Genomic DNA, 19,236 nt, shown 5'->3' on the forward strand with positions numbered 1-19,236 from the left:
AAGGGACACTACAAGAGAGAGAGGAGAAGATGAACCAGCAAGACTGGACCTAGTATTCACCTTGAGTAGTGCAGATATTGTAGACATCACATATGAAAGACCCCTTGGGGCCAGCGATCATGTGGTTTTAAGCTTCGAATACACAGTAGAACTACAAGTGGAGGGGGAAGCAGGAAGGACAGGGCGAATGAAACCAAACTACAAGAAAGGGGACTACACGAGAATGGGGAACTTCCTGAACGAGGTTCAGTGGGACAGAGAACTGGCAGGGAAGCCAGTTAATGAGATGATGGAATATGTAACAACCATGTGCAAGGAGGCTGAGGAGAGGTTTGTATCCAAGGGTAACAGGAATAATGAAAAAGCCAGGATGAGCCCATGGTTCACCCAAAGGTGCAGGGAGGCAAAAACCAAGTGTGCTAGGGAATGGAAGAAATGTAGAAGACAAAGGACCCAGGAGAATAAGGAGAGCAGTCGTAGAGCCAGAAATGAATATGCACAGGTAAGAAGGGAGGCCCATCGACAATATGAAAACGACATAGCAGCGAAAGCCAAATCTGATCAGAAGCTATCATACAGCCACATCAGGAGGAAAACAACAGTCAAGGACCAGGTAACCAGGCTAAGGAAGGAAGGAGGAGAGACAGCAAGAAATGACCATGAAGTATGTGAGGAACTCAACAAGAGATTCAAAGAAGTGTTCACAGAGGAGACAGAAGGGGCTCCAGAAAGACGGAGCCCCAAGTGCTGGACACAGTACACACAACCGAGGAAGAAGTGAAGAGGCTTCTGAGTGAGCTAGATACCTCAAAGGCAATGAGGCCGGATAACATCTCTCCATGGGTCCTGAGAGAGGGAGCAGAGGTGCTATGTGTACCCCTAACAACAATATTCAATACATCTATCGAAACAGGGAGATTGCCTGAGGCATGGAGGACAGCAAATGTAGTCCCAATCTTTAAAAAAGGAGACAGACATGAAGCACTAAACTACAGACCAGTGTCACTGACATGTATAGTATGCAAAGTCATGGAGAAGATTATCAGGAGAAGAGTGGTGGAACACCTAGAAAGGAATGATCTCATCAACAGCAGCCAACATGGTTTCAGGAATGGGAAATCCTGTGTCACAAACCTACTGGAGTTCTATAACAAGGTGACAGCAGTAAGACAAGAGAGAGAGGGGTGGGTGGATTGCATTTTCTTGGACTGCAAGAAGGCGTTTGATACAGTTCCACACAAGAGATTAGTGCAAAAACTGGAGGACCAAGCAGGGATAACAGGGAAGGCACTACAATGGATCAGGGAATATTTGTCAGGAAGACAGCAGCGAGTCATGGTACGTGGCGAGGTGTCAGAGTGGGCACCTGTGACCAGCGGGGTCCCACAGGGGTCAGTCCTAGGACTAGTGGTGTTTCTGGTATTTGTGAACGCCATGATGGAAGGAATAGACTCCGATGCGTCCCTGTTTGCAGATGACGTGAAGTTGATGAGAAGAATTCATTCGATCGAAGACCAGGCAGAACTACAAAGGGATCTAGACAGGCTGCAGACCTGGTCCAGCAATTGGCTCCTGGAGTTCAACCCCACCAAGTGCGAAGTCATGAAGATTGGGGGAGGGCAAAGAAGACCGCAGACGGAATACAGTCTAGGGGACCAGAGACTACAAACCTCACTCAAGGAAAAATATCTTTGGGTGAGTATAACACCAGGCACATCTCCTAAAGCGCACATCAACCAAATAACTGCTGCAGCATATGGGCGCCAACAAACCTCAGAACAGCATTCTGACATCTTAATAAAGAATCGTTCAGGACCCTGTACACCGTGTACGTTAGGCCCATATTGGAGTATGCGACACCAGTTTGGAACCCACACCTAGCCAAGCACGTAAAGAAACTAGAGAAAGTGCAAAGGTTTGCAACAATACTAGTCCCAGAGCTAAGAGGTATGTCTTACGAGGAGAGGTTAAGGGAAATCGACCTGACGGCATTGGAGGACAGGAGAGATAAGAGGGACATGATAACGGCATACAAAATACTGAGAGGAATTGACAAGGTGGACAAAGACAGGATGTTCCAGAGATGGAACACAGCAACAAGGGGACACAGTTGGAAGTTGAAGACACAGATGAATCACAGGGATGTTAGGAAGTATTTGTTCAGCCACAGAGTAGTCAGGAAGTGGAATAGTTTGGGAAGCGATGTAGTGGAGGCAGGATCCATACATAGCTTTAAGTAGAGGTATGATAAAGCTCACGGTTCAGGGATAGTGACCCAGTGGCGACCAGTGAAGAGGCAGGGCCAGGAGCTTGGACTCGGCCCGTGCAACCTCAACTAGGTGAGGGTACAATAGGTGAGTACACACACACACACGCGCGCAACTGACTTCAAAGCTGAATTATGATGGGAAGCACAAAGAACAAAACCTGGAGAACATGTACATGGTATACAGACCATAGCTGACATCAATAACATACTACTATATAGAAAGCCACTTGTTATGCTGAGCATTTCGTGCAAATTAGGTCAGTATTGTCCCAGGATGCGACCCACACCAGCCGACTAACACCCAGGTACCCATTTTACTGATGGGTGAACAAGGACAACAGGTGTAAGGAAACACGCCCAATGTTTCCAGCCTTGCCAGGAATCGAACCACGGACCCTCAGTGTGTGAAGGAAGAGCTTTGCCTACAAGCCACGGACCTGGTAGGCAATAATCCCTCCAAAAAGTTCACTTAGCCTTTCAGATGACACATTGTGCAAAAGCCCTCGCCACTTAAAATCAAGGAGTCACTCTGTGCTCCTATTGTAATGATATCGGTTCTGTGCAGCATTTTTCAAACGCACTGCACAAGTACAAGTATTAAACCACCAAGGCAGGTATTTTTGAGAGTGTCTACCTGAGGTTTGAGGGATTGTATTAGAGGCGGCGGTTAAAACCGAGGACAGAAGGTAGGTGCAATAGCTCAGCAGTTGAGGACAAAGAAAAGGGTTCTTCACTAAATACAGTTTGACTTGAGTAAATGGCCCAACTCGCCCATTCAGACTGCCAATATGGGCTGCAAGTAGGTCGAGAATATGTACGAGAAGTAGGGTAGGAAAATGATCGCTGTCATGTAAATCAGGGAGCACAGACCAGGTAAATTAGAGTGCAGTTGAGGAGGAGCAGATCGAGAGATTTATGCAAGAGAGAGTTTCACTCTAACTGATCACCACGAGAGTCACAGTGAGATCCTCCCGAGAAGAAATGATGAGCATAAAATCTCCAAAGAAGAGGAGAGGAGGAGGTAGGGAAGAAATCAGAAATGCCACATCCAGAATAGATATTGGCCGAGAAGGAGCAGTTTGTATACCACTCATCCAAGATGCTGGCTGTAGTGTAATGCAGCGAGGTATGTACAGAGACATGAGAATGTGGTATACTGTAGCACACGAAAAGTGAACCTTCATTAAAAGTCCCATTGGGGAAAGGATCCGATGAATGTAATAAGACATAGCCCGAAATAGGAAGGAAAACGGTGGAGCTCAATTTTAGTTCTTGCAAATACACACAAACACGAAAACTGGGAGAGTGACACCTGAAGCTCACCTCGATTACTCCTGAGGCCTCGAATATTCCACTGTAAATGAGCCATGATCGCTTAATGGAGCATAACAATAACATTTTGCAGTTTGCAGACCAGGAGGGTCAGTAAAGTCAACATGCAGAAGCTATGGGAAACTTGTAAGGAATGAATTATTGGGACAGCATGAAGAAATGCGCGGAAAGTGAGAATGGGAAGTGGCGGGGTGGTGGACCAATGTCCAAAAAAGGTGTTGTCTCCTCGATAAACGTGGAAATGGCTTCAATAAATTCAGATGGAAAGAAGGCAGAGAGAGCATGGTAGTGGAGAGAGAAGATGTACTTTGGGTATAAAGTGGAGAGACAACAGAAGACAGCAAAGAAGGAGTAGAGGTGTTTAGGCAGGCAGAAATTTCCGGAGGGCCAGGCGAGAGATAGGGAGAAAATAACGTTTGGGAATGTCATGTGGTTTGGGGTTGAAGGAGATTTGGATGTAAATGAAGATGTAGACTTGGGAGAAGAAGGGATATGTGGCGTTGATTTAGATTAGAGGGGGAGCTGAGACGATGAAACATATGAGTGGGAAGGTGAAAAAGTAGGAACAGTAAGAGATGCTGAGGCTGGAACCTCAGAGTCCAGGACCATAAAAGGGTTGGACACAGAGTTGACTGCGAAAGTAAGAGGCACAGAGTTCTGGGCCCGTCTAGCAACCATGGAATAAGAGAGTCATGAGAGTCTAACTTGGAGCCGGATATGCGAAACTGCCTTGGTGTAAGAGAAACCCTCTATCTCTTTAAGACAACGTATCTCCCTTTCTCTATAAGAAAATTGGTCAGTGGTGAGAATAGGGCGGGTGTGCCATGAGAGTCTAACTTGGAGCCGGATATGCGAAACTGCCAGAAACCCTCTATCTCTTTAAGACAACGTATCTCCCTTTCTCTATAAGAAAATTGGTCAGAGATAATAGAACTGAACTTCTCCAGGCCGAGGGACTGGCAAGGGTGATGGGGTATGCCGTTTTGCAGTTAATTAAGGCAGGAGGGAGGGTGGCTATGGTCAGGAACACCACAGACAGGGCATTCTTCCTCTGACCTGCAATGTTTTGCCGGGTGGCCAAAGCACCAGCATTTTCTAGGGATCACCTGCAGCACTTGTAGGCATTGTCCGGCTATGTAAACACATGATGACCGCTCATGGCTGCCAAAAGTTAGCCTCGCTATATTGCAAGGATAGCGCCTCCAACCGCGGTTGGGAAATATGTGTCAGCTTTAATGATTGGGAGATTCTGGAGATCGAGTTGCTCCAGAATGTCTTCATACACACGATAGAGTCGCGCTGTACAATCGTATGTGGAAGGACAACAGATCCACAGCAAGAATTAAGGTAGATGTGCTTGCAAATCGTAACCAATGTGTTGTCAGCAACATCAAGAAATGAAAGATTATGTGCCTGCTCTGCATTTTGTACTGTGACAATGCATGTGCCTCTCTTAAGAACGCGGAAAGAAATGTTGTGCCCAACATGGCAAATAGTGCCTTGCTGATGCTGTGTTTGGAATTTCGGAAAGGTAGTCAGTAGTAGAAGCTGGTTGGAGCATAAAGAATTCTGTCCAAGGACTCTGAAACATAGAGAGTAAGGGGAGGAATTGCTTAGTTGGACGTTTCTTACAAGCGTGAGAGGAAACTAAGGTTGGATTCATCAGTGACAGGTCGAGGTCATTTGAGCGGAAGACTACAGGTGGGTCATCCTGAGTCTTGTACACTATCCAAAAATCGACGCACTGTAAGTGGAAAAGCTAGGATCATAGTCAAAGCCGCATGGAGGTCAGAAGTGTGTTAATGGGCAGACAAAACTGCAGTATCAGAGGAGATAGCAGAAACACAGAGAAGGCACTGAGTTGAAAGAGAGGTCCGAAGGCGTGGCAGGGTCTGTAGGGGGTGCTGCAGGAAAGGGTCTGAGAGGGGTAAATCATGGGTATGGGTCTCCATGATAAGTTTCCCCTTTTTTATTTATTTAAAAAAAAGGGGGTGAGGGGGGATGTGAAGGCTTAGCTAGCTCCCAGGAGGAATGAAAGGGATTGTATATCCCCCTTGCCCAAGAGGGCCCACAGTGCAGCCAGCAGTGCAGATGCAGCAAGGAACCTGTGCCCTACCCTACCCTTCATGCTGGTAAACCAGCATTCCAGAATAGTAACCTCACATCCACGGAGCCACCTCGTTGGACCACTCTCAACCACTTACTCCCGGAACCGACAGGCAGCCTCCAGAGATACACCCGTCACCTGAAAGACACCCTAAGCCACCCCCAGGAACTCCAGGGGGGAAGGGAGAATCGGGATATCACCAGATGATCCAGATTCCATGGCAAACACCATCACCAAGGACCTCAATGGAATAGGATGGATAACGTAATTCTTTTCCAAGCCTAGAAGCTAGAATTCCTGAGGGAAGAACCACAAAGGCTAAAAGCAGGAAAGGAAGGGGGTGATGAGGAAAGAAGGAGGGATGGGGAAGGGAAGGATGGGGCAGGGAAGGGAGGAGTGGGTGGGTAATTAGGGTTGATCGGAGGAAGGTCAAAAGATTCGATTTCTCAGACTGAAAACCTCTTCACCACATCAAGGAACCCCCTTAAAGAGGTAAGTTACTTAGCACCTGCTTCAAGGCTGAGGGGACTGATTACCTTATTCTCCACAGTCTCCAGTTTTAACACCTACCAAGCCTGGGGGATTGATTACCTCAACTTCCACTCTCTTCAAGAGGAAATAAGAGAGAAGATAGAGTTTCTCCTACGGCAGACAAAGCCTGATCAAACTAACCTTTTGATCACATATGTCTCAGGACAGGATCCTGCAACAGACAGCATACCCAAAAACTACAAGGCAATACAATTGTGTATATCTGGTTCTGTACAGAATAGTAACAGAGATGAAATAGCTGAGTACGTAAAAATCCGTCAGGCACGGAGTAGAGCAGCAGATGAGGAGCCAGGAGGAGGATGGCTCATTTAGCCTCTAGGAATGCCTCAAGCTGCAACCTCAACCACTTTCCCAGCTGACCCTACTCAGTGCCAGCATCACCTTCCCAGAAGAGGAGCGGGAAGAGTGACTGGGTAGCGGCCAGTTGAAGAGGCGGGGCCAGGAGCTGTGAATCGACCCCACAACCACAACTAGGCGAGTCCCAACACTATCTCTAACCTCCCACCCTTCCCTGCCAACATTATCCTGACATCTACCCCAGTAGTGGCCCGGTGGCCTGGTGGCTAAAGCTCCCGCTTCACACACGGAGGGCCCGGGTTCGATTCCCGGCGGGTGGAAACATTTCGACACGTTTCCTTACACCTATTGTCCTGTTCACCTAGCAGCAAATAGGTACCTGGGTGTTAGACGACTGGTGTGGGTCGCATCCTGGGGGACAAGATTGAGGACCCCAATGGAAATAAGTTAGACAGTCCTCGATGACGCACTGATTTTCTTGGGTTATCCTGGGTGGCTAACCCTCCGGGGTTAAAAATCCGAACGAAATCTTATCTTATCTTATCTTAGTGATACACACTTCAACCCCAGCCATACCTCCCCCACTCATGTGTTACAAACATCGCGCAGAAACACTAAACTAAAGAGGGTTGCCAGATTGGCCATTTCATGGCCAAATTTTTGAAATTGGCCTTTAACTCAGTGGCCATGAAAAAAAAATCAGTCTGGCCATTTATGAAAATGTGGCTACTAATTTGGCCATTTTTACAAATATTTCGAATCATAAGCGTTATTTTCTTAGTTTAATATTGTTATCACATTGTCGAGCTAGCTGTTGGTACCCCTTTACGAGGTGTTTGGTTGGTGGTGTCAGGCTAGCTGTTGGTACCCCTTTACGAGGTGTTTGGTTGGTGGTGTCAAGCTAGCTGTTGGTACCCCTTTACGAGGTGTTTGGTTGGTGGTGTCAAGCTAGCTGTTGGTACCCCTTTACGAGGTGTTTGGTTGGTGGTGTCAAGCTAGCTGTTGGTACCCCTTTACGAGGTGTTTGGTTGGTGGTGTCAAGCTAGCTGTTGGTACCCCTTTACGAGGTGTTTGGTTGGTGGTGTCAAGCTAGCTGTTGGTACCCCTTTACGAGGTGTTTGGTTGGTGGTGTCGCCTCGTCATAAAAATTTGACTCCTACTGAAAATGTTTGTTTGACGATGTCAAAATGACCCTTTGGTAGCTGGCTTATAGTTTATTGTGATTCCCTTAGTAACACCAAACATGTTGTTAGGTAAGACCCATATGCAACAGTTAGGTATCTTTATTTCGAAACGTTTCGCCTACACAGTAGGCTTCTTCAGTCGAGTACAGAAAAGTTGATAGAAGCAGAAGATACTTGAACATAAGAACATAAGAACATAAGAACGAAGGAACACTGCAGAAGGCCTACTGGCCCATGCGAGGCAGGTCCAAGTCTCCTACCGGCTTAAGCCAATGCACCCAACCTAGTCAGGTCAGGTCACATTGACTTAAGGGAGGAAAACGGCAACCGACCTGTTAGCACAAGCTATCAGGTCTAACTCACACCCACCCACATCTACTCATGTATTTATCCAACCTATTTTTAAAGCTACACAACGTTCTGGCCTCTATAACGGTACTTGGGAGTTTGTTCCACTCATCCACAACTCTATTACCAAACCAGTACTTTCCTATATCCTTCCTGAATCTGAATTTTTCCAACTTAAAACCATTGCTGCGAGTCCTGTCTAGGCTAGATATTTTCAGCACACTATTTACATCCCCTTTATTTATTCCTGTCTTCCATTTATACACCTCAATCATATCCCCCCTAATTCTACGTCTTTCTAGAGAGTGCAGTTTCAGGGCCCTTAGTCTATCCTCATAGGGAAGGTTTCTGATACATGGGATCATCTTTGTCATCCTCCTTTGTACATTTTCCAGAGAATTTATATCCATTCTGTAATACGGTGACCAAAACTGTGCAGCATAATCTAAATGAGGCCTAACCAAGGATGTATAGAGTTGAAGAACAACCTGAGGACTCCTATTATTTATGCTTCTTGATATGAAGCCAAGGATTCTATTAGCTTTATTGCGAACACTTATGCACTGTTGTCTTGGTTTCAGATTACTGCTAACCAGAACTCCTAAATCTTTTTCGCAATCCGTAATATTAAGATCTACATTATTTAGTTTATATGTGGCATGGTTATTGTCCTGTCCAACATTTAGAACTTTGTATTTGTCTATATTAAACTGCATCTGCCACTTCTCCGACCACTGCATCAGTCTATTCAAATCTTCCTGGAGTGCTCGAATGTCCTCGTCAGAATGAATTCGACGGCCTATTTTGGTGTCATCGGCAAACTTGCCGATGTCGCTCTTTATGCCCTCATCTATGTCGTTTATGTAGATTGTGAACAGCAGGGGGCCCAACACTGACCCCTGTGGAACACCGCTCGTGACGCTTCCCCACTCTGATTTCTCCCCATTTATGCAAACTCTCTGCTGCCTATTTGTCAACCATGCCTCTATCCAGGAAAAAATTTCCCCTCCTATTCCATGTGCTTTAATTTTCCTCAATAGTCTCTGATGTGGGACCCTGTCAAAAGCCTTACTGAAGTCCATATACACAATATCATATTCATTACCATGATCTACCTCCTCAAATACCTTAGTGAAAAAAGTTAATAAATTCGTAAGGCAGGAACGCCCCTTTGTAAAACCATGCTGAGATTCGTTGATTAATTTATGCTTTTCAAGATGGCTACGAACTGCCTCGGCAATTATTGATTCCATAAATTTTCCCACTATGGAGGTTAGGCTTATTGGTCTATAGTTCGAAGCTAAGGACCTGTCACCTGTTTTGAAAATAGATATCACATTTGCCATTTTCCACTTATCTGGCACCATGCCAGTTTGTAGTGATATGTTGAAAAGATTAGCCAAAGGTGTGCTAAGCTCCTCTTTACATTCCTTTAGAACCCTTGCATACAGTTCATCAGGGCCTGGGGATTTGTTAGGTTTTAATTTATCTATTTGCCTAAGGACCATGTCACTTGTGACCCTAATAGTGCACAGTTTATTATCGTCCTGTTCTACATAATTTATCATTACTGGAATATCGCTGGTATCCTCCTGTGTAAAAACTGAGAGGAAGTATGTGTTAAAAATTCTACACATTTCCTTATCACTGTCAGTGAGCTGACCCGAGGAACTTTTGAGTGGGCCTATCTTGTCCCTGATCTTACTTCTGTATACCTGAAAGAATCCTTTTGGGTTAGTCTTCGATTCTTTTGCAACTTTAACCTCATAATCTCTTTTTGCTTTTCTAATTCCCTTTTTTATTTCTCTCTTTAACTGAATATATCGATTTCTTAATTGCCCCTCTCCTCTTTTGATTTGCCTATATATGCCTCTCTTTTGACCAATCAGATATTTTAATCTATTGTTCATCCATTTAGGATCATTTTTGTTTGATCTGATTTCCCTATTTGGAACATAATTTGACTGAGCAGCTAGAACTATGCCGATGTAATCAGTCCATCACCATCACCATTCCAATGTTCAATCTGTCAGACACTACAACACAAGGGTATCTTGGTACAGACCTGAAATCAACTTTGTCAACTTCTACTAGTGAGAATGGCTGGATCTGAGAGGGACCTGACCTTCCAACGACAACATTCTTGCCTCTGTAAGACACAAAGGCAACAGTTAGGCAACTTTATTCCGAAACGTTTCGCCTACACAGTAGGCTTCTTCAGTCGAATACAGAAAGTAGGCAGGAACAGTAGAGATGTGAAGACGATGTAATCAGTCCATCACCCTTGAAGTCGTAGAATTTGAGGTTGTCAGTCCCTCAGCCTGGAGAAGTTCAGTTCCATAGTCAGGAACTTTCTGTATTCGACTGAAGAAGCCTACTGTGTAGGCGAAACGTTTCGGAATAAAGATGCCTAACTGTTGCCTTTGTGTCTTACCTAGATGAAGATTGAGACACTTATGCAGCATATGGGAATCTTTATTCAGGAAACGTTTCGCCACACAGTGGCTTCATCAGTTTCCTGAATAAAGATTCCCATATGCTGCATAAGTGTCTCAATCTTCAACTTGTCGGTTTTTCAAACCATTCAACACTAGTGTCTTACCTACCAACCTGTCGGTATTGTATACCATTTTGATGTTCATTCTTGCCTCTACTAGTGGCCTACATCTCACCTCCTGGCGCTATATAAGGCTCCATCCTGTCACTTCAACTCCATATTGTTTCAGACTATGGAACAATACTCTTCTCCAGACTGAGGGACTGACCACCTCAAAACTTCAAGGGTGATGGACTGATTACATCGTCTTCAAGTATCTTCTGCTTCTATTAACTTTTCTGTACTCGACTGAAGAAGCCTACTGTGTAGGCGAAACGTTTCGAAATAAAGATACCTAACTGTTGCATATGTGTCTTACCTAACAACCTGTCGGTATTTTATACCATTTTAATGTTAACACCAAACATGCTTGAGCTTCGTTCTATACTTGTATAAAACAAGTACACAAAGCTCCCACTCGCTACTATAAACTTGATCTAGTTCTGTTGATAAATACCACTAAACACGCCGCAGCTTTGTTTTGTACTGCTATAAAACACGTACGCAACATCCATACAGGCTTGGGTCCATGTCTGTTTTGATGTCTCTAGTTAGTTACGTCGTAGACTTTGTGTTGCAAGTGTTGTTACGTTGCTTGATATCAACATTTAGTGATCTGTGCTGATAAACTTTACCCGTAATAAGTTCAGTATCGTAAGAACATAAGAATGTAGGAACACTGCAGAAGGCCTACTGGCCCATACGAGGCAGGTCCTTATCAATGATTATTAATGATTTTTAGCATAATTATTGAATAATTTCTTAACATCGTTTATAAACTAGATTTTTACCTTGCTTATATTTTTGTTATTTTCCATTTACCAGATTTATATTTATTGTCATAAATTAATATTTGTACGATTATAATTTATTATTTCTTAATTTTCTGAACTGAGATATTTTGTTTTAATTTCAAGCCGTTTAAAATGCATAAGTGGTACAAACCTTGGTTTATAAGGTTGGTTTAGAAAGACACGTAAGCAAACACTTTGATATTTATTAGAAAACGTTTCGGGGGAAATATAAACACATAAGCAGTATGTAAAGTAAAAGGACACAAGTGCAACTAATGTGACATTTATTGTGGCAACGTTTCGCTCTCCAGGAGCTTTATCAAGCCACCGGTGGCTTGATAAAGCTCCTGGAGAGTGAAACGTTGCCACAATAAATGTCACATTAGTTGCACTTGTGTCCTTTTACTTTACATATTGTCGGTAATTCTACCAACTTTATTACAACACATAAGCAGTATAATGCGATCCTTTATTGACAACGTTTCGCCCACACAGTGGACTTTTTCAAGTCACAAACAGATCAGTATCAGATCTGTTTGTGACTTGATAAAGCCCACTGTGTGGGCGAAACGTTGTCAATAAAGGATCACATTATACTGCATATGTGTTTATATTTCCATTGTGTCGGTATTTTATACCATTTATTTCTAAAACGTTTCAGTCCTGGGACCTTGATCACTTTATTTAAGATTGATGGACTGACCACATCGACTCAAGGCTGAGGGACTGATTACCTCATTCTCCTCCTGTTCTTCAAGTTTCTCCTTTGTATGGACTGATGAAGCCACTATGTGGCGAAACGTTGCCTCAATAAAGATACCCAAGAGTTGCACATGTGTCTAATTCAACAACTTCTAATATATATATATATATATATATATATTATATATATATATATATATATATATATATATATATATATATATATATATATATATATATATATATATATATATATATATATATCTTTTTTTTCTTTCAACACACCGGCCGTATCCCACCGAGGCGGGGTGGCCCAAAAGGAAAAACGAAAGTTTCTCCTTTTACATTTAGTAATATATACAGGAGAAGAGGTTACTAGCCCCTTGCTCCCGGCATTTTAGTTGCCTCTTACAACACGCATGGCTTACGGAGGAAGAATTCTGTTCCACTTCCCCATGGAGGTAAGAGAAAATAAAGAACAAGAACTAGTAAGAAAATATTAGAAAACCCAGAGGGGTGTGTATATACATGCTTGTACATGTATGTGTAGTGTGACCTAAGTGTAAGTAGAAGTAGCAAGACATACCTGAAATCTTGCATGTTTATGAGACAGACAAAATGGACACCAGCAATCCTACCATCATGTAAAACAATTACAGGCTTCCGTTTTACACTCACTTGGCAGGACGGTAGTACCTCCCTGGGTGGTTGCTGTTTACCAACCTACTACCTTAATATATATATATATATATATATATATATATATATATATATATATATATATATATATATATATATATATATATATATATATATATATATATACTGTCTTTCTACCTCTGTATGTTACAAGTGATCAAAGTCTCAGGACCGAAACGTTTTCTAAAATGTCATAGTGTTTACTTACGTGTCTTTCTAAGCCAAAATACATAAGTACAAAAGTGATGATAAAGGTGAAAGAAAATATAAAAAATAGTGGGAAGTAATATATTTGTGGGCGAAATGTTCTGATGATGAGCGACATGCATATTGCATGTGGTTAAACTAGACACATGTGCAACTCTTGGGTATCTTATTGAGGAAACGTTTCGCCACACAGTGGCTTCATCAGTCCATACAAAGGAGAATCTTGAAGAACAGGAGGAGAATGAGGTAATCAGTCCCTCAACCTTGAGTCGATGTGGTCAGTCCATCAATCTTGAATAGAATACGGCATATCAGCGGAGAAGCAGCTTATAAACCGTAGGCAGGAGAGGTGCAGCAGTCATAGGTGGTGTCACGTATGTTCAATGTGGAAGTAGGTGGTGCCCAAGGGTTAGGTAAGCGAAGAATTCCCAAGTATTAAGATCCCAAGAAGTTGCAGTGTCTGACAGGATTGTAGAGGAATGGTTCAGAGAACCGACATGTTGATAAATTAGAAACATGTGCAACTCTTGGGTTGCACATGTGTCTAATTTAACAACGTGACGGTTCTTTGAACCAGTCATCTACATATTGCATGTATTGTAAAACTAAAATACTGCCAAAACTTTATATCTGTTCATGAAAAATCAAAGACCAAACAACTCTAAATAAAACAACTCGAAATAAAGTTATTAAATCGTCCATCAGTGACCAGAAAAAAGCAAGCAGAAATGGAACTTAGCCTTGCAATAACATGTCATTCCTCAACTTGTGCAGTAGATCTTAGAATATAAGAAAGAAGAAACACTGCAACAGGCCTACTGGCCCATGCGAGGCAGGTCCAAGTCTTCTACCGGCTTAAGCCAATCCCCTAACCTAGTCAGGTCAGGTCATATTCACTTAAGGAAGGAGCACGGCATCTGACCTAGCAGCACAAGCTAGTCAAGTCCAACTCACACCCACCCACACCCACTCATGTATTTATCTAACTTATTTTTAAAACTACACAACGTTTTAGCCTCTATAACTGTACTCGAGAATTTGTTCCACTCATCCACAACTCTATTACCAAACCAGTGCTTTCCTATATCCTTCTTGAATCTGATTTTTCCAGCTTAAAACCGTTGCTGCGAGTCCTGTCTTGGCGGCATTAAACTGCACACAGCCAAATGTTTTGCATTTATAGAAAATGTAATTCCTGCTGCCATCCAATGCTGGATTCATTGTGACTGAAATTCCTTCGTGGTTTTCAAATAGCAACGTGAGAAGAGAAGATTTTGAGGCTCTTTTTAAAGTGATGAATCCAACATTGGAAGATGACCAGGAACGAGATGCATCCCTTCCATTTATGAAATTGTCCAAGACAAGGTGGTTAGTGAGAGGTAAATCTTGTATAATATACTGATAAATTGGGAAGAATTAATTGCCCACTTCACCTGCTGTGAACAATCTGAGGTCAGGATACAAGGTATAAGACAACGTTGATAAAAGATATTACGAGATAGGATGGATTATTTTTACTTTGTATTTGTTTCTCCCATTGGTGAGGAGTTTGAAAAGCTTAATAAACCATACCCCCGGCTGGGATTGAACCCGCGGTCACAGAGTCTCAAAACTCCAGCCCGTCGCGTTAGCCACTAGACCAGCTAGCCACAATAAGATTCATCCAACTAGGTATATTTCTACACCATAGGAAAGTTAGCACAGGCACCTCTGTGACCACAAATGCAAGTTTTTACAGACGAATCTCCAGCTAGCGTGGCCGTGACGAACTCTAGCTCAAGTCCCTTCACTGCCGTCAACATGACTCAAGAAATCGTAATGACACGATTGCAATCGTGTCATTACGATTTCTTGAGTCATGTTAAAAGCTTAATGTTTTGTTGCAGCAAACCTGTGTTGATCCTTACGATCTTGCCGAAGAACTGCGCACACAGTCTTTATCACAGGCTGTACAACGAAGATGGAACATGCAAAATAGTAGAAAATGTAGACTTTGGAATTAAATTTGATCAAGAAAACAGGACGTACTTGATCAGGTATAGCACTTCTCCTAATAGGGAACAAGAATATAATAAAGTCTTTGAAATTTAGGTGGCAAGCCAAGCTTAGTAATCACTGAATCAAGTGAACAAACGGCTCCCTGAGTCAGCTAATATATTTAAAAGTCTGTCACTTTTAATTCCTATTGTTATTCTAAATCAAACAGAAAAGGGAAAACTTTCTGATGTGCCATTTTTCCACTTTATAAACGATGTTAATGTAGTCGAAGACCAATACAGAAAAATTATACTTGTTGCCTGGAATAAAGAAGAGAACTTTAAACAAGATGGAACCCCTAAGGGAGCTTTAGAATTTTGGCAACAGTATCCAAACACAATAATTTTATAGAATTGTCGAATTATGCCCTATCTTGCCTTATTGTGCCACCAAGTAACGCTTAGCGAATTTTTTCTTATGTAACATCTATCAAAACTAAATACAGAAGCAGGATGCAAATTAAGCTGTAGGATTCAATTGTAAAAATCCGTTCAAAAAAATAACAATATGTGTTGCCAAAACTTTCAGTATACTCTCGAAATGCTACATATGTACAACAGCAAAACCTTTTACGACTCGACTGCAGAAAAAGATGAACAAGATATTCAATATCTTCAGGAAGTGTTGTAAAGAGCACGTAAACTGTGCTCTTCACGTACCCCCAAAGAAAGAAGTCACAGTTAGGTCCAGTGACCTCGCAGGCCACTTGCAGAGGTCACCAGACCTAACTGTTTGTGACTTTTTTCTTTAGGGGTACTTGAAGAGCACAGTTTACGTACCACCAATGGACCCCAATGGAAATAAAAGAACCCCAATGGAAATTTAAAGGACCCCAATGGAAATAAGTCACTCTGTCTGACTTTTCTGGGTTATCCTAGGTTCTCTACACATATGCTGCTATGTATGATAATTCTATGTAAGCAGTTGTCATAACACCAGATATGCTGCAGAGCGTCTGGACCGAAGTGGACTATCACATCGATGTTTACCCAGCAACCAGAGCGGCGCACATTGACTGCCTTTAATGCTACCCTATACCACATGAAACTGAATGAACTCCTGCATCTGAAGCTACTAACTTTGAAAGATTATTACAGTATAGTTACATGTTATACTGTTATACATGTTGGAAATCAGGGAGTGTTTTTGTGGATAACCTCTATATATGCCTGGTACCTCCCGACATAGAACTATGCATTCCCGAGTCCCCAAAAATCATTCTGTTCTCTCTTGAGTCAGAGGACGAGAATGATAATGGTACTTTAGAAACCTGCGAGTCTTCAACCCCACAAGATCCAGAATATATTCATAACTTGACATCTAAACTGCACATAACTCAAAATGACTTTAACGACCTTATCAGAGATTCATAAATATCAGAGAGTAAGGTCAAACTCCTGGGCTCAAGATTGCACAGTGCAATCTCCTCGTTGAAGATGTTAGTGAGTAATCCTGATGAGTGGAAACTATTCATTAATTCATCAAATTTGAGTCTAAAGGCTCATTATGTTGCATGCTGGCAACGGGTTGCCATCAGTTCCAGTTGGTCAAGCAGTCAACATGAGATTTACAAGACACCTGCAGATATTGGAATACTAATACATGTACATGTGTTGCAGGTAACAGTGATATATGTGTTCGTGTGCGTGTGTTACCTGGTATCAGCGTCACTGCTGCTGCACCTCCTACACTTGTACCACACTACGTATCCCTGGATCCCAGCGTGGACAAAACAGCAGTTGCTAACTACATCGGTAAGTTATTATCTCTTATTGTTTGCCTCTCTCTTCACCCTCCCTGTCCTCCTACTCAGTTATGTTCATGAGGAAGCGTTAAACCTCGAGGGGTCATACAGCTCCTGGGTGAATGGGAGATAATTAAGGTTGATTCGAGGAAGAGGAGGCTTCCTCTAATCCCTTGTATCAAAGGGTTTCCTCAGGTAAAAATCTGAAATCCAACAGTAAACACTAGTGTGGTCCCTAATGTTATTTAAACCACTATTTAGCTATTATTCGTATATTAGATCTCTATATGCCTCATATTAGGCTTTTTTGAATGTTTGCAGTTAATGCCAGTAGAATTTTTAGTAATATTTTCTAATCTGAAACCATATATTTGAATACATTTTAGTCCTCCTCGATACATATTTTGATTGGCTATATAACACCTTAATCCTGTTATTATAGGTAATATAATAGCTTAATCCTGTACTTGTCAGATTGGATTCCAATGAGTCCTTTTCACCAGCATAAATGGTAAGTTAGAGATACTGATAACGTTGCTTTTCTAATCACTTTTTTAAATATCCAGTCTTCTCTTTTGTCTAACTTCATAATTTTTGTTGACAAATTTTTGTGTAGCCTTGGAAGTAATAGTGTGTGGGTGGTGTTGCAGCTGTGTGGCTGTGCATGTGGTGTGGTGTCGCTGGTGCTGGCAGTAATCTCAGGGTGTGGCTGGCCAAGATATGGCCGCGTCCTCAGTGAGGGGTCCACTACAGATACAACATCCTCCCACCATCTCCATACTCTCCATCATATTAATCCTCATGCGCTAGCGGGGCCTGCAGCGGGTATCCTACCCTCCAGAGGGCTGCGGCAGGGCTCTGGGACCTCGCTGTGCCCTGCGAGTGGGGGCCAGGGGCCCCACGCCACCACAGCCTTCACCCCCGACAGCCTAAACGACCCTCAGCCGGGAACATCAAAAGTTCTGCCACACAACCACACTCCTGCGCGGCCCCAAGTATTGCATGGATTGACTCAACAACACGTTGTGTAGTGTCCACACACCATGCTTACCGTCATTCCCCACAACTATTTTATAGAAATGGGGGGGCACCGCTCCCGGGATGAGCTTATAAAACAATTAGTGTGTGTGGTGCAGTGAGGGGGGCCAGTGTGAGACAGTGTGGTAGAGGAGCAGATGCCAAACAGTGGGGGTACAAGCCCCCACCACCACCAGACACTCTTACAGTGCACATTCACCTTGTGATACCTAGCTATCCATGCTCCTGGCGGGGGGAACTTTGCTTGTTGTTTTTCCAAGTTTTTAAAAGAACTTTGAGACTGGAGATGTTATTGCCCTTTTAGAAAAAAAAATCTTGATACCAGAGACTTTAAACCTGTGTATATAGTTAGACAATTAGTTTTCTAGAATACTGGTTTTTATTATTCCTATGCCATATTGCTTAATTTTTTACTAGTTGACTCGATTTCTTCCATTCAGATATTAGATCATTGAGTGCTGCCATCTTGTAACTTGGAGTGCACAGTGATAACTGTGTTGGCCAGCCAAGAAACAAGACATAACCGTTACCCTGTGCGTCTGTCCATTCACTAATCCACCTACCACCCCACCACCAGCCTACACACATTCATTACTTGTACCATCATCTACATTTGTAACCTCCATAACATGTTTTTTATATTATTGTTGGATTTTTCTTTAAATGTTTCGTTGATTTACATTGTGAATCTAAGCCACATTGTCCACAAGTGCTGGAATGTTAGTAATATATAGCCTGCGAGTAGGTATATACATGTTGATCAAGTCAAGGTTTGATATTAAAACAGAAAAAGAATTATTGAGGTTTTGGAATAGTCATAGACAGCCTATTAAAAAGAAATATATATATATATATATATATATATATATATATATATATATATATATATATATATATATATATATATATATATATATATATATATATATATATATATATATATATATATATATATAAGTTTGATATTAAAGGCGGAAATTAATTATAGAGGTTTTGGAACAGTCATATATAGCCTATTGGGAAGCATATACATATGTTTATCAAGGCGAAGTTGGATATTTATACAGGAAATGGATTATCGAGGCGTTGTGGATGTGTTGAGGTAATGGATCAGCTGGAACTAGAGCTGGTGTTGCTGTATATAACAGCTCTGGAGTTGGTGCTGTTGTATATAACAGCTCTGGAGTTGGTGCTGTTGTATATAACAGCACTGGAGCTGGTGCTGTTGTATATAACAGCTCTGGAGCTGGTGTTGTTGTATATAACAGCACTGGAGCTGGTGCTGTTGTATATAACAGCACTGGAGCTGGTGTTGTTGTATATAACAGCA

At 42.3% G+C, this 19,236-nt stretch overlaps 1 protein-coding gene across 1 annotated transcript in view; it reads left to right on the forward strand.

Annotated features, from left to right (window-relative positions):
- LOC128699929 (uncharacterized) overlaps nt 1-18,669 on the forward strand; it is a 186,346-nt gene extending 167,677 nt beyond the window's left edge. Inside the window, exons 3-4 of the mRNA XM_053792775.2 lie at nt 16,744-16,878; nt 17,519-18,669. Coding sequence (XP_053648750.2) covers nt 16,744-16,878; nt 17,519-17,899 — 516 coding nt within the window. The 3' untranslated portion in view covers nt 17,900-18,669. The remainder of the gene's footprint in view (nt 1-16,743; nt 16,879-17,518) is intronic.
- The last annotated feature ends 567 nt before the right edge of the window (nt 18,670-19,236 follow it).

This window comes from Cherax quadricarinatus, chromosome 81, assembly GCF_038502225.1.
Source record: "Cherax quadricarinatus isolate ZL_2023a chromosome 81, ASM3850222v1, whole genome shotgun sequence".
NCBI classification, from domain to species: domain Eukaryota; kingdom Metazoa; phylum Arthropoda; class Malacostraca; order Decapoda; family Parastacidae; genus Cherax; species Cherax quadricarinatus.